We start from the raw sequence: 16276 nt of genomic DNA, 5'->3' as shown, positions 1-16276 counted from the left end.
GCAGGCAGAATTCCACCGATTTTTAGCCCATCATTGATTCTGTTTATTTACTTGATTTAATGTGTGTATATTTATATTTATTCAGTTTTTTTTATTAATTTCAGTATAATTATTGATCAATATAAAAATATTCATTTGGTTTGTTTACTATACAGTTTGTAAAGTAATATTTTGTCTTTTAGTAGAGATATTATATGAGAGACTTGCTTTGTTTACCTAATAATTTGGATCTAATTGGATTTGTAAACATTAAGGCTAAAAATACATTATTTTTTTATTTCATATGTTAAGGTTTTAATTATCATACTCCCAAAATCATTCCACATAAATCCACAGATTTTTAACAAAATTCTCTGCAGAAATAGCAAAAAATGTCCACAGATTCTGTCTGGCCCTACTGATCATATTATAATTGTAACGCCACGCCAGCAGAGGGAGCCCTCTCCCAACTACTGACTCAGCTCCTCTCCCTCTCCAGTCACTTCCTGTTTGTGCTGTATTTTAGCAAGAGCTCAGGCCATGCTTTCTAGCAAAGTATTGCCAGGTTACCTGCATTACTAAGCGGTTTTCCAAGAGACTTTCATGACTGCCTGCCTGTGTATGACCCTGCCTGCTTTGATCAAGTACATTATCTCACTTTGCCCTATTGCTCTGTTTTGGACTGCTTATTGTTGCCTTGAACTTTTGCCTGCCTCCTCCCACGTCTTCTGGATTTGCCCCGGTGTATCTTGATCTGTTTTAGACTGCTAGTTGTTTTACTGAACCTCTGCCTGCACTCTCACTATGTTTTCTGGATTTGCCCCTGTGTTTGTTGACTGGATTGGACTGCTTACATGTTGCCAACTTCCCACCTGTTGACTCACTGATGTCTCTGCCTAAACCCATTAATAAAACTTCTGCATATGGTTTCTAATACTGTCTCAGAAATCAGAACACCTTGTAACCTAACCAAAGATTAAACATTGAGTGAGCCCTGTATAAAATCAGTTCCCTTTGAGTTGGTTACAATACAAATTATTCATTCATTTTCTTTTCAGCTTAGTCTCTTTATTAATCTGAGGTCGCCACAGCGGAATGAACCCCTTACTTATTCAGGATATGTTTTACGCAGCGGATGCCCTTCCAGTTGCAACCCATCTCTGGGAAACAACCATACACACCCATTCACTACGGACAATTTAGCTTACCCAATTCACCTGTACCACATGTCTTTGGACTGTGGGGGAAACCAGAGCATTTGGAGGAAACCCACGTGAACGCAGGGAGAACAAGAAAACTCCATACAGAAACGCCAACTAACCAAGCCGAGGCTCGAACCAGCAACCTTCTTGCTGTAAGGCGACAGCACTACCGACTGCACCACTGCGTCGCCCACAATAGCCCCTTTCACACATACAGACCTTTGTATTTGTATGTGTGAACAGGCCCTTTTTGAAAATACCAGTAAATTCGTTACGTCTATTTTCCGGAAAGAGAAGTTGTAACATTACCAGTAATTTGCCGGAATGCTGCGCTGTGTGAATGCAGAAGGAAGATTGCCGGAAAGAGCGCGTACACGTTTAGAACGTGCTGACATGAGACGTCTACTTTAGCCAATCAGAACAGTCAGACGCATTCACGTCCGCGCGGTTTATGCAAATAAAAGCCTTTGAATATTTTTCCAGACACCTTTAGCTGCTAGATGTTAGTCAGATAACGTTTCTATGTTCCTACTTAATGCTAACTGTGTAAATAATTATCGATAAAATGTTTATGATAATCCATTGTTTGTTTACCTTCAAACTTTTCGTGTGCCCGTGAGCGCCCATAGCGCCAGCACACACACATATCATGAACATCTCGACATGCGAAAGTGTTTCTCTATGTTTTCATTGGAGTTTTACTCAATACTGATCCATCCACAGAGTTTGTAATGTAGTCAAATGTTTACAAACACAAGCGCAGCTGTTTAGAGCTCATTTCTTGTAAATGATGTCAGAATTTACCGGCATTTTGGAATGGATGTGTGAATGCTCTTTTCCGGAAAAATTCCGCAACGTCTTCGCCTGTGTGAACAGGCTTTTTTTAAATTTACCGGTAAAGTCGTTCCGGAAATTTACGGATATTTACCGGTATCACTGTGTGAAAGGGGCTAATATGAATTATTTAGGACCATTAATAGTAAATCCCTATACTGACGGTCTGACATAGCCTAACTTCATCTTCGGGGAACAAGAGTTACACCTTTAACAGATTTTAACACACGTGTTGAGCTGTAACACTTGAATAAGTACAAAAAATAAATCATACATTGTACAAACACATCTAATTGATTTGTCAAGGACTTATTGACATGTTAGTTCCATCAAAATTAGGTTTAAACATCTTACGCATAGATATAATTAAGGCAACAGTGATTTATTTATACATTTTATAATGAGATATCACCCCAAAAATCTTTTAATCATACATTTAACTGGGTTTGACCAGATTGCTGTCCATCTGAACAAGTCATTTGGTTGTCCAGCACAGACAAAGTCCACCATCACTTTAGATGAGAACTCCTTTGAGCTTCTGAGCACTTACAAAAGCAATCGTGTATGAAAAAAGTAAGTTGAGCAAAGCTATGGAAACAGCTTGTTTTTCAGAAGTCTTTATCCCAGCCAGAGAATTCATCTGGAGGCTCTTCGAGCTCAGGGGGAAACATGTCAAAATAGCTGTGATCCAGAGGTCCCTTGAGCTGGGAAAACCAATGTTGGAACAGAAGAAAATATACAAGTGTAAGAGATCAGGCTTTCATGTGAAAATACTGTAAAAACTATGTTTAATCCATTCTTCACCTCTCTCCTTAGAGGAGACATCAGCTTCCGGCGTCTCAATCCTTCCCAGTTGAAACCTTGAAACCATCTGTGGGAAAATAACAGAACAAACTAAGCCTCAATAATTCGGGATCTGGCTAAATCTTCGACACATGCCAAGTTAAATCAAGTCACTTATTTCAGTGGTGCTTTATACAATGCAAATTGTGTAAAAGCATGCAGCTTTACAGGAATGGTCATGCATTCAATAATAAAACCAGCTAGAAAGTTTTATAATTCATTCATTTTATTTTCAGATTAGTCCCTTTTATTAATCAGAGGTCTGCAGAATGAACCACCAACTTATCCAGTTTTAGGCAGCGGATGCCCTTCCAGCTGCAACCCAGTACTGAGAAACACCCATACACTCTGACATGCACACACATACACTATGGTCAATTTAGCTTACCCAATTCACCTGGATGTCTTTGGACTGTGAGGGATACTGGAGCTCCCAGAGGAAACCCACAAGAACACGGGGAGAACATGCAAACTCCACATAGAAGTGCCAACTGACCAAGCCGAGGCTCAAACCAGCGACCTTCTTGCTGTAAGGCAATCGTGCTATCCACTGCGCCACCATGAGCCTAAAGCGAGGGCGGTTTCGCTTTCTTCCTTGCGCTCGCCACGCGTCTATATCTGAAATAACAAACTTCTTGAGCTAATGATAATAACGTGCACTTGATTATTGACGTTCTTTTGAAACGAATAAACGAAGGAGAAGCCGGAAAAAAGAGCACATTATTTTTTCAGCAAACGTGAACAAACTGCCATGTTAAACTATTATCATCACCTTTTGGACTAATGTGAACTCCAAATGATGGAATGACTCTCTAACAAAGGCTACATGTGCTGCTGAAGATTACAGACACCGATGAGAGGTTTTCACTGACTGTAGGCAATATTTTGTGTTGCTTTTGAACCTAAATAAGCACTAAATGTCTGCTGTGTGTAGTTCTTCTGTAGTTGGTAACATATCTGACACTGTAGGGGGCTGTATGTGTTCATATATGTTCATTTATTTATTTATTTATTTTATATAACTGCAGACATTACAGTAGGATATTTCACACTGTCATTGATCTGCAGTTATAATCAAATCCTGTTCATAGAAAAGTCAGTAATAAACATTTATACAGAAGTATTTATGTGTATAAAGCGTCTGTTTGGAGAGAAGTTCTTCTCATATGGTTTGAGAACAACCTGTGCAGCTTTACTGTAGACATTTTCTTGAGCAAAAATTACTTTGACTGAAACTTTCTGTCATACACCACGTCCATCAAAAGGGTTCCCTTGGTAGTGGAAACGCAAGCCTGATAAAGGTGACCCGTACCGACCCGAACCGTACTGCACCAGTCAGTGGAAACAAGCCATTTGCAGTATTAGATTTCAAGAGTTCACACTTAGCTGATGATTGATTATAAGCAAGTTTGACATGCTGTCCCGGGAGAGAGCCCTGAGCTCAAAGGTTCTTGAGCCCTGGGCTCCCTCCCATTTGGAGGGCAAGAGGGGGGCCTTGAGCTCAGGTAGATCTCGACAACTCCCCCTTGATAAAAACTGATGACTAAAAATTGAATGCTATGAAAGATATGCTGCATTGTGAGAGATTAACTATAGTGCAAAATTTTGATTTATCAATTTACTTGTGCATGTTTTTGGAATGTGGGAGGAAACCGGAGGACCCAGGGAAAACCCACGCAAGCACTGGAAGAACATGCAAACTAAACACAGAAACGACCACCGACCGGTTGATGTTCTTGCTGTGAGGTGACAGTGCTAATCACTAGACCACCGTGCTGCCCCATGGAGGGAAAGGTGAAGTGGAAGGGGGGATTCTTCAAATCGAAGATGACTGTAGTGAAAAAACCCTGGCTCTTTATAGTGGGTTAGGAATGGCCTGATTGGTGGATCATGCATGCTAATGCAGAGCCAGCCGTGTTCAATCATAATCACGTGCTCCTCTCGAAATTAGTTTATGAATAAACTTCACTTATAGGTGTGCATTTTAAACTTCTTATGCGTCAAATGTTAGCTCCAAATTTGTTCTTGATTGAGACATATTAAATACTTCTTTCATAATTTATAGTGTTTAAAAATTGTATTGTAATTTTTGTTAATTTTAAATCTGTGTTTTATTATTTTCTGTGGCGGTTTATTCCGCTGTGGCGATACTAAATAATGGATCAAGCCAAAGTATAATGAATGGATGAATTATTTTCTGTAAAGCTGCTTCTGACCATGACACGTTCACACCTAAATGGTCACAAGAGATGTGGTTAAGGTATTATATGCAGCATCCTTCATTTATTCTCTCAGATAAGGCAAGATCTTCTCTTAAGGTTCAAACTTAGAGGGAAAATGTGCTTAATTCATTATAAAGCGTGAAGCATCAGAATTAGTACTCAGTATCGGCCGATCACCATGACAAGAATCAGTACTCTGTATCAGCTGCAAAAATCCTGATCAGAGCATCTTTTGACCCAATTTGGCTGTCAGTCTAGCAATACTCCCCCTGGCTGTACAAAACTGATTAAGATACACTGCAGTGATGAAAGCTGCACACTTTGGACAAAAAAAGAATAAAAAAGATATAAAAATAAATGTTAATTTTTAGCTTGTACAGTTACAAGCTAAATAATTGTTCAGTTTTTTACTGCTGTCATTAAAAGAAACAAATTAACACCACGACTCCAAGTGTCGGTGTCTGAATAGCCACAAAACTGTAAACCAAGGGAAACACTGAATAATCATGTTAAGATAATTAAGATAAACAAAATACAAAAATATACTTACTGACCCCAAACTGTTAAATGGTAGTGTAAATCTCTGATCTCGCTCATCCAGCAACACATTGTTACCTGAACATGAATATTCATGCCTGTATTAAGAGCATGTGCCTTCATTTGCATCACGCTCTGAACATAATTTAGTGACATAATGCAAATGATGTCGAGCTCTTGTGTGCTTTGTGTGTATGTTACCTGAATCACTCATCCTTGTGTGATGAGAATACTAAAGCATATAATGAATATAAAAACAACAGCTTCTCAGTACAAACACAGGGAAAGGTAGTAAGATACTGTAATAAATGTGATAAGTCCCAGTTGACTATAAATAGTTCATGTGCATGATTAGTGCACAGTGTGTGTGCATTTTAGGCGCTATTACCCATATGCAGGTTAAAGTCTCCCTTAAACCAAAATTAAAGTAATAACCTTTTAAATTTTATTTAGAATTAATTGTTTTACCTGGAGAATGTGAAATGATGTCAGTCATTTGTTGTTTAGCTGGAGGTAGGGTGCGGGTGTAGTGCTTTGTATCAGTTGAATTTTTTTGTTCGATGTCATGTTTCTTGCAGTTGTCAAGAGTTTAACTTACACATAATCTACACTTAATGACAAATGACTTCTTTTCTTCGATAAGTTCAAAATAAGAAGAATCCAAAGCAAACATGTAAGCCTCCGGCCTTCCATTGTTTCTTTTTCTGACTGTCTGTGATGACAGGTGATTCACGAATGAATCGTTTGTTTTTAACCGGATCTTCAAAGTCAAGGGTGTTCAAACTCGGTCCTGGAGGGCCGGTGTCCTGAAGAGTTTAGCTTCAACCCTAATCAAATACACCTGATCCAGCTAATTACGGTCTTAGTAGAAATATTAGAAACTTCCTGGCAGGTGTGTTGAAGCAAGTTGGAGCTAAACTATGCAGGACACCGGCCCTCCAGGACGGAGTTTGCACCCCTCTATTCTAAGTGAACTAGTCGAACCAGTTCATTAAACTGAACGGAGTTGTCATGAAACGGTTTGCATCTTACGTACTAACATAACGGATACCCAATCTGATTCAAAATAAACCAATACCCTGAGTTATTTAGTTACTAGAACAGTACACTGACTCATCTGAAGTGAAAAATGAAACCTGATGATGAGTATGAGTGCGAGCCAACTATCTGTTCCCTTGCAGCACGCTCTCTCATTGAGTGTGTGATTCAACCTGACTAAGGTAATTTTCATAACTTACCTTTTATAGTAATATATTTTGTAAAAGCCAGTTAAGCAAGGTAAAAAGTAACGTGTTAAATTTAAAAAAAAATTAAGTCAAACAATATTACTTTTTTTTACTTTACTCGTTACTTTGGAAAAGTAAAAGGGCATCCGCTGCGTAAAACATATGCTGAATAAGTTGGCGGTTCATTCTGCTGTGGCGACCCCAGATTAATAAAGGGACTAAGTCGAAAAGAAAATGAATGAATGAATGAATGAGTTTTGAGAATTGTGTGTAGAGTTTTAAATAAGTGTGACACTGTTTTGAAAACATGTGTAAGCAGTTGGAAAAACTGTAATATATTTATTAACATGAATGTACGGTCATTATTAATCATAATTTTCTATTAATCAAAATCTAGTAGTTCATTCCTAAAATATAAAGTTGTACCTAATGTGCTGTAGGTAAAAAGAACTATGAACAACTCTAACAGCTAACATTAACCAATATGTTTACTGTATACTGTAGTAAATGAATTGTTCATTATTTGTTCATGTTAGTAAGCACATAAACTAACATTAACTAATGGATTTTTATTGTATTGTATTGTGTTGTGTTGTGTTGTATTGTATTGTAGCTAATACAGTGGTGATTTGAAATCCTTGCAGTTTATTCTTCTTCTCTTTTTCTCTTCTTCTCTGACCACATGAACTTCTCTGACCACATTTCTTGAACTTCTCTGACCACATTTCTAGAACTGCTCAACCGTGCAGATTGGCACTCTATAACATCACAAAGATCCGACCCTTCTTATCTGAACATGCAGCTCAACTACTTGTTCAAGCTCTTGTTCTCTCCAAACTGGATTACTGAAACTCTCTACTAGCCGGGCTCCCAGCTAACTCTATCAAGCCTCTTCAGCTGCTCCAGAACGCAGCAGCACGAGTGGTCTTCAATGAACCTAAAAGAGCAGATTCCACTCCGCTGCTCATCCGTTTGCACTGGCTGCCAGTTGCTGCCCGCATCAAATTCAAAGCTCTGATGTTTGCTTACAAAGCGACTTCTGGCTTTGCTCCTTCTTATCTGCTCTCACTTCTGCAGATCTATGTGCCCTCCAGAAATTTGCGTTCTGTGAATGAACGTCGCCTCATGATTCCATCCCAAAGAGGGAAGAAATCACTTTCGCGAACGCTCACGTTCAATCTGCCCAGTTGGTGGAATGAACTCCTTAACTGCATCAGAACGGCAGAGTCACTTGCTGTTTTCAAGAAACGACTAAAAACTCAACTATTTAGTCTCCACTTCACTTCTTAATCTGCAATTGCCTCTCTGGATATGCCAATAACTGTACTCAAAAAAAAAATAAATAAATAAAATAATAAAATTTTACAAAAAAAAAAAAAATTTACTAAATTACTAAAATATTACTAATACTTTTCTTAGACTGTACAGACCTGAACTTGCCTATAGCACTTATTCATTGTTGCTCTTATAGTTGTGTAAATTGCTTCCTTGTCCTCATTTGTAAGTCGCTTTGGATAAAAGCGTCAGCTAAATGACTAAATGTAAATGTAAAGGTAACAATGAGCAGAGGAACCCTAACTGTAGCACAGACCACGAAAATATATTGGGCATATATAAATGGCACTTAATGCTCAGTTGTAAAGTGGACAAACTATTAGACAGACTCAGCGTTTATTGTGGCTGTCATGTGTCAAATGCTCTATAGCTTAGCAACTCATGACAGCGTGGTGATATAGATGCAAAAAAATAATAACTAAATGGAAAAGAGCTACTTTATATACAGTGTATATGTCCTTGTCTTCATGTTTTGGTTGAATTTACATGTCAACAAACAAACAAAGCTAAACATTCCAAGGCACTTCAGGGGATTTTAAAGGACAGGCCTAGTGCTTCACCTTGTTTGTTGCTTCACTGCTCTGTAGAACATAGTAACAGCTGTGCCTCTCATTTCGGGCTCTAATAGCTCCCCCTGTGAATGCACTAATTTGGCAGGCTAGCTCAGCTACCCATTGTACTGTGATATACAATGGATGGGACAGACAGGCCTGCAGGAAAACAGCCTACGAACAATACACTACCTGTGATCAGACACATGGATCAGTGGTTTAGTGTACTCCTGGGTGGGTTTAATGTTTATTAATGCAGATAAATGAAACACTTGCATCAGTGTTTGACAGTGTGAGGCTGGCGCTGTGTACAGTGAGACAAATAGAGTGAATATTTAACACAATTTATTCAGAGTATGGTGACACAGTGGCTTAGTGGTTAGCACTGTCGCCTCACAGCAAGAAGGACGCTGGTTTGAGTCCTGATTGGGTCAGTTGGCATTTCTGTGTGGAGTTTGCATGTTCCTCCTGTGTTCACGTGGGTTTCCTTCAGGTGCTCTGCTTTGCCCCACACTCCAAAGACATGGACTATAGATTAAATTGGATGAACTTAATTGGCCTTAGTGTATGAGTGTCTGTGAATGCGAGAGTGTAATGGTGTTTCCCAATACTGTTTGCAGCTGAAAGGGTCTCCGCTGTCTAAAACATTTGCCAGAATAGTTGGCGATTCATTCTGCTGTGGTGACCCCTGATAAATAAGGGATTAAGCTGAAGAAAAATGAATGAATATTCAGAGCATTCTGAGTTACGACACTGACGTTGATTAATGTAAGCATTAGCTAACTAAAAACATAGACAATAACAATATTCACCTCTTACTCGCAAAAAAAAAAAGAGAAATACCAAATTTTCTGAATGTGCACTTGTATTTTAACTCTAAGGGCCCAATCATACACCCGGCATAAGGCGCAAGGCACGACGCAATTGTTGTTTGAGTCGTTTTGATGTTTTCCACTATAATAGAATTTTCAATAGACCAAAACAAAGCCGGTCTAAAGTCCAGCGCAGAGCGCACTAGTTGTGCGCCTCGCTTATGTACTGCTTAATACACACAAGATGTAGAGCAATATGCAAGTATCTTTACAAATGAAAAATAATTAAAGTATTAAGGATTTATATAGGATATAATAAGGATATATATAGGACATAAATATAAAGGATTAAAATATTACAAAACATATTATTTTCTAGCCTACATAAATATAAAAACCACTGCCTTCATGCCTTCATCTCGGGAGGTTTTTTCAGTTTATTCATAACAATTTGCTTTTGTAAAATGTTATCATTATTAACAGTAATATTTGTTATATCCATATTCATATTTGTTTAATTAAAAACAAGCTTTGATTTGTCCACCTGTCAGGATTTAGACCATATGGGGCAGAGCATGTGTATTTGGATATAACTGTTTTTGACCACACTTTATTATTTTTCATTTATTCGGAAATTAGAACTGAATTCAGAAATAGTTTTGAAAAAAATATTTGCGCTTAACAAACAAAATTAATTATTTATAGGCTAATTGATGTCTGTGCATACAAGGTTTCCCTACCACAAGAGCGAAAGTGAAAGTAGATTATGAGATGCTCTCATTATCGTGCTGCAGATGCTCTGCTTAACTGTTTTCTTGCTAGTGAAATGTTCAGTTTTTCCACTTACAAAGTCGTCATGTACAGCAAATGCACCATGGCGCGACACAACTGGTTCTTAAAGGGAATGGGAGATGAGACTCTGATTGGTTTATTCTCAAAACACACCTATAACTCATTAAGAGAATAAGCTCAACCCTTTTAGATCATGCGCCACGGTGCAAAGCGGATTTTTCCGTCCTTATATTAGCAAAAGTGGATTCTGACATGCCCTGAAAGTGTTTGCGCCAAGGGCATAGATTTGCTCTTGACAATGGTGGGGACATACATCCCTAGAGAGCTGCATTAAACAGCACAAATTCTTGTAAACATAAATACAGTACTTCATAATATAAAATAAACACTTAATAATACAATTAATAATCTCGTCCCATGCTGCAAAAGTCAATTTACATAACTTTACTTCAGTCGGGATTTGAGGAGGTAGGAATGCAGAGAAATTTAGAGAGGTGTGTGACACAATTTAACTGCTTTATCTTGATTATTGTTTCTCATAAGCATAGAGGCCAATTCCGAAACTGAATTTCGATTAATTGCACAGCCTTGGTTAATAGTATTACGGTGAACTCATAGGGAACTTGACTTTGTGCACGTGTAGGTTACTAAGGGTTGATGAAAAATATTTAAATATTTAAATATTAAAATATTTTATTTTAAAGTCGATTAAATTATTAGTAGGGACATTTTAGTAATTGATGGATATTGGTGGGGACACAACCCCTCCGTCCATGCCAATTCTACACCCTTGGTTTGCGCTCTGCACTTTGCGCATGGACAATCAAAATAGAGCCCTAAATGTTAAATGTAAATGTTTAATCGGTAACATATACCCCTGGTTTTACAGGCTAGACTTAAACCTTTCAGTGATTAAATTGAAATATTCTCAAGCTACGGTAATACTTTTGTGTGCACATAAAACAAAAATAACAACTACATTCAGCATTTTCTTCTACTCAGTGACAGTGTCATTTATGAGCACTCCACTGTGATGTATACCCTTGGAATATAAGGCATTTTGAACACATTAGTGCCATTGTTTTGTCTCAATGTGCTCACCAGGATGAAAGAAAGAAATGGCTTACTTGTGTTTCTTTATATCTATGATGCCATTCTTTTTATTCCCAAGCCGTTCTGCTGGATTGAGTCTGGAGAGAATAAATGAGACAAAAGAGTTTCTGACTGTTCTCATTTAGGTGGAACAATAGAAAAAGGCTACAACAATAAACATACACTGACAGGTACACATGTACACTGACATGTGCAGGAAACATCAAACAGCATTTAATGAGAACAGTCAGACGTAAAGAACATCTCTGGGACAGTATGGAAAACACAAATAAAAAAGAAAGTAGTTATTTCCAAATTTACTTTGATTTGTATTTCATAGCAGACAATTTGAACGCAAGATATTAAATAGTTTGTCTGGTCAACTTGATTTTATTTTCAAATATCCATCTTTCCCTGTCATTCAGAGCTGCAACTTATTCCAAAGAAAGTTGGGACCGGAGCAAATTAGGGCTAGTAGTCAGGTAAATTGGTTAAATAATGATGTTATTTGAAACAGGTGATGTCAACAGGTGATTGTAATTATGGTTTGGTACAAAAGCAGCATCTAAAATAGGTCTTGTACCATAGGAGCAAAGATGAGCCATGAATCACCAGTTTACAACCAAACACATGAGAAAATTATTGAAATGTTTAAAAACAATGTTCTCAAAGAAAGATAGGAAGACCTTCAGATATTTCACCTTCAGCAGTGCATAACATTGTTAAACAATTCAAGGAATCAGCAAGAATTTCAAAGGAAATTGTAAAGGAAAGGGCACAACCCTAAGCTAAACAATCATGATCTCTGATTGACACTGCATCAAGAATCATCATTCATCTATAAGCAATATAGTGTCACCACATGGGCTAAGGACTATTTTGGCACACCTTTGGCAAGTACCACAATACGTAGTTACATTCACAAATGCCAGTTAAAACAGTACTGTGCCAAAAAGAAAGCCCTATGTTAACAGTGTCCAGAAGTGCCATCGGTTTTTCTGGGCTTTGAGGCATCTGGGATGAACTATCACACAGTAGAAACATGTACTGTGGACAGATGAATCAGTTTTTCAGGTATTCTTTGGATGAAATGGACGCCATGTGCTCCGGACCAAATAAGAAATAGATCACCAAGACTGTTACCAGCAACAAGTGCAAAAGCCAGGATCTGTCATGGTATGGGGTTTTGTCAGTGCCCTTGGTGAAGGTAACTTGCACTTCTGTGATGGCACCATTGATGCTGAAAAGTACTGTTGCCCACCTTAAGACTTCTTTGCAGGAAGAATAACACAAAAACACCTGAACCAGTTCATTCCTTGGTGTTTTCAGTCCCTGAATATCTTTTAAGTGTTGTGAAAAGGGATGTCAAGTTTACAAAGTAGTAAGTGCTTAATTTTTTTAAACATGTTGCTTGAACTAAAAATTGGAATATATGTTTATTTAAAAAATAAAATAAAATAAATAATAATATCAAATAAATAAATTAAATTTAAAAAAAAAATCACAAGGAACACAATAAATAATGTTTTAAGAGTTCATAGTAATAATAATGATTGATTATAAAGCTTTTTTGGCATGCTGTCCTGGGAGAAAGCCCAGAGCTCAGAAGATCCTCGAGCCTGGGGCTCCCTTCCGTTTGTAAGGCGAGAGGGGAGTCTGAGCTTAGGTAGATCTTAAGAACTCCCCTGCTGTGGTAGCTAATGCACAGATATTGATTGCTCTTAAGAGATAACTTCTTACTAGGAGCATGTCTGAGGTGCCGATTTGGATTAGTCAATTAACCAAAGTTGCATGTTTTTGGACGATGGGAGGAAACTGGGGAACCTGAGGTAAACCCATGTGAGCACAGGGAGAACGTGTAAACTCTGCACAGAAACGTCGGCTGGCTTGGTAAAGACTAAAAACCTGTGACGTTCTTGCCGTGAGGCAACAGTGCTAACCATTGGGCCACTGTGCCATCCATCTAGGAAAGGAGTAGTAGTAGGGGTGAAAGGGGGGATTTTTCAAAACAAAGATGGTTTTATATAGAACTTCGGATGTTTATAGTGGCTTAGAAATTATGTAATTGGTGAATCATGAATTGAATAATGTGGGACAAGCCGCAAGCAATCATAAGCATATGATATGAGTTTTTAAATAAACTCCACTTGTTGTATTGTCTGCAATGAACTCTTTTTTATTTGTGTTTTTCATACTGTCCCAACTTTTCTGATTTATAAATCCTACAGTACTTTAAAATACAAACAAAGTTTAGTTGAAATGGGCTGTCTTAACTTACCATTTTGAAGCTTACTTGTATACTTATATGTACTTAATATTTTTTATATTTGCTACGAGCTTAAAAAAATGACTTGGAATGAAAAAACATACTTGCAAAGTCTCCGTATGAGATCTTCTGGACGCTTGCTGATCCTCTTAGGAATGTCTACTTTCTCTATTCCATGAAGAACCATGGTATAAATCCTGATTGGATCAGAGCCTGTGAATGGAGGGCTAACAGTTGTGTGGGAGATGTTACAATACAAACAACATAAAAAGTTATACAGTATGTAAAAAATATAAGTCATTATTAATAAATAAAAGTAAACCATTAGGCAAAAAATATCTAAAAGTTGAAGTGAAAAAAAAACTTCATAATTTCACAAGAATGCAAATATGCATATAAATGAACAGTAAATGAGCACAGCAGTAAGCTTTAAAGAGCTGTAAACCTAATGGCATTACATCATAAAGATTATGTCTAGATTGTTAATCGCACTGCAGCAGCATACATTACGTAGAGCCATCCTCAATATTCTGTTACTATGGTGACTGTGACTGAAGCTTGAAGCAATGGAGTATGCTGTAAGTGCCATGACTGATAATCTCACACTAGGGGACCATCTGCTCTGGTCAAGTGAATCCTGCCCTTTGCAAAACAGATGTGGATTGTGGTTTAAAGCGTTTTGGCAGTGTTACTTGAAAGGTTAAATCTTTGCCCTTTTAAAGTGAAAAGTGTAGTTTCTGCAACATTCTTAGTATCAAACGGAATTGCATAACTGAGTATTGCTTTCAAACACTTGCTATTACTTGTGCACATAGTAAATCAGTACATAAATCACAGTACTGGCTGAACAAGAATTTACTTTAAGCATGATTCTTTGGAAACGTTTTATAGAAGAATCAGATCAGATGAAACACACCTTCCAATCAAGAGTTCAAAGATGAGAATGCCCAAGGACCAACAGTCTGCTCCAAAGTCATGACCCTTATTCATAATGACCTCAGGAGCCACATACTCGGGAGTGCCACAGAATGTCCAAGTCTTCTTACCTAGTCCAATCTTTTTGGCAAAGCCAAAATCAGCCTAAAAAAAAGTATTACAGACCAATTAGGTTGAAAGTATGACTAAAGAAGTCAGATATTGTAATGAGAGCTATATCACTATAGTATGGAAACAATTCACACTGTTAACATGTTGTTTATTAGCTTGAAAATATACTGTTTATTAGAATGTATAAAATACACACTTAATAGTACACCTAAAATGTCATTTTTATTATTATTTACCCATTCTCATGTTGTACCAATCCCTGAGACGAAACCTAAGAGGTCTCTGGCTCTCCAAAGACCTCATCAAACCCGAGAAAATTCCAGAAAAGAAATGAAAAATATTGTTTCTTTCATTCCATATGACTTTAGTGGTTAACTGCAGTCATACATAAATCCTAGGACATTTTAAGCACAAACAATGTTGTTAACCTGTGTCTTTACAGGTCAGATTAGGGTGCGTGTTTTCTATGGGCAATATAAAGCTTGCATGTTGTGCTGCTGACTTTGAGAGGCCATTCGTATGCAGTTTTCTATTCCAGAAAATGGAGGTGGAGGAAAAAACTATTTAAGAGCACCACATCTTGTGTTTTTAAACACAAAAAGTGTTCTGTTTAAATGGCCCACAATGGTGTCAGTCCACCAAAGCTTTTCTAAAAACACTCACCTGTATGAGCTTCTCTAATGGTCGGAGCATGTAAAAAACAAAGAGCACTCATGTTTTTGGCATTATGAAAAGAGAAGACATAGGCAAACAAAGTTGGTTTTACAGATAATTAATAGCTCTTGGAGCTTCGTAGAGTTGAAGAGGCATGAAATGTTTTAATATTGTTTTTGGCTTATTTTCTGGACTTTAAGGGTGCTTTCACACCTGTCTTAAGGTGCTTTCACATCTGTAGTTCGCTTCATTTGGTCTGGACCAAGTGCAATAAATGATACATTCTAGCATTTTTGCCATCTTTGGGTTGTTTTCACAACACACAGCGAGCTTTGGTCCGAACCAGTTGAAAAGAACCGAAATGCAGTCAACTGACAAAATACACATCACTCATTGGCCAGATGTTGTTGAACATAGTTCCTAAACTGCTTATTGATTGGTCAGAATTCATGTGCGGGACAATGCAAATGGAACTCCCGCAAGTAAATAAACTGGCGGACACAAAATATCGCTTTTGACTATGGAGGGATGACTGCGCTGAGTGATTGTATTCTTGCTCATAGTATACTAGACAGTTTACATACATCACTTTAGGCAAACTATACATTTCGAGAATGAAGTGCAGCTGCGGCTGGAAAATGTTTTAATGCATCGCACGTCACTTCAGGAGGAGGCGTGAACTAATTTGGCTAAACTCCACAATTCTGGCAACACTGTCTTTCTCTGTTGGTAAAGCGCTGTCAACAAATATTTTTCCTCCATATTCCATAATGCACAGCATCTCGGCCTATGGCAGTTGGATTAGTCCATAAGGCTTTTAGTTCGGATCATATTCTTACCACAAACAAATCGCTTCAGGGTTCATTTGAAACTTATATTCCAAT

At 37.7% G+C, this 16276-nt stretch overlaps 1 protein-coding gene and 1 long non-coding RNA gene across 3 annotated transcripts in view; one reads left to right on the top strand and one right to left on the bottom strand.

Moving 5' to 3' along the window:
* Window positions 1-476: 476 nt before the first annotated feature.
* LOC147840989 (uncharacterized) lies at window positions 477-3981 on the top strand. Its single transcript, XR_015505706.1, has 2 exons — window positions 477-623; window positions 1038-3981. It is a non-coding gene; the product is annotated as an uncharacterized LOC147840989 (long non-coding RNA).
* prkg2l (protein kinase cGMP-dependent 2, like) overlaps window positions 2377-16276 on the bottom strand; it is a 48983-nt gene continuing 35083 nt past the window's right edge. The window contains exons 15-19 of one of the 2 annotated variants that reach the window (XR_015505612.1): window positions 14608-16263; window positions 13796-13918; window positions 11461-11523; window positions 2820-2886; window positions 2377-2719 (exon numbers count right to left, since the gene is read on the bottom strand). Coding sequence is in view for 1 of the 2 variants with exons in the window: in XM_087278853.1 (XP_087134979.1) it covers window positions 2624-2719; window positions 2820-2886; window positions 11461-11523; window positions 13796-13918; window positions 14608-14771 (513 nt within the window). In the remaining variant the exon portion in view is untranslated. The remainder of the gene's footprint in view (window positions 2720-2819; window positions 2887-11460; window positions 11524-13795; window positions 13919-14607; window positions 16264-16276) is intronic. The other variant, XM_087278853.1, reaches the window with a different exon arrangement.

Source organism: Danio rerio, chromosome 13 (genome assembly GCF_052040795.2).
Source record: "Danio rerio strain M-AB ecotype USA chromosome 13, GRCz13ab, whole genome shotgun sequence".
NCBI classification, from domain to species: domain Eukaryota; kingdom Metazoa; phylum Chordata; class Actinopteri; order Cypriniformes; family Danionidae; genus Danio; species Danio rerio.
The sequence above is the reverse complement of the archived record's forward strand: the minus strand, read 5'-3'. Positions and strand labels throughout refer to the sequence as shown.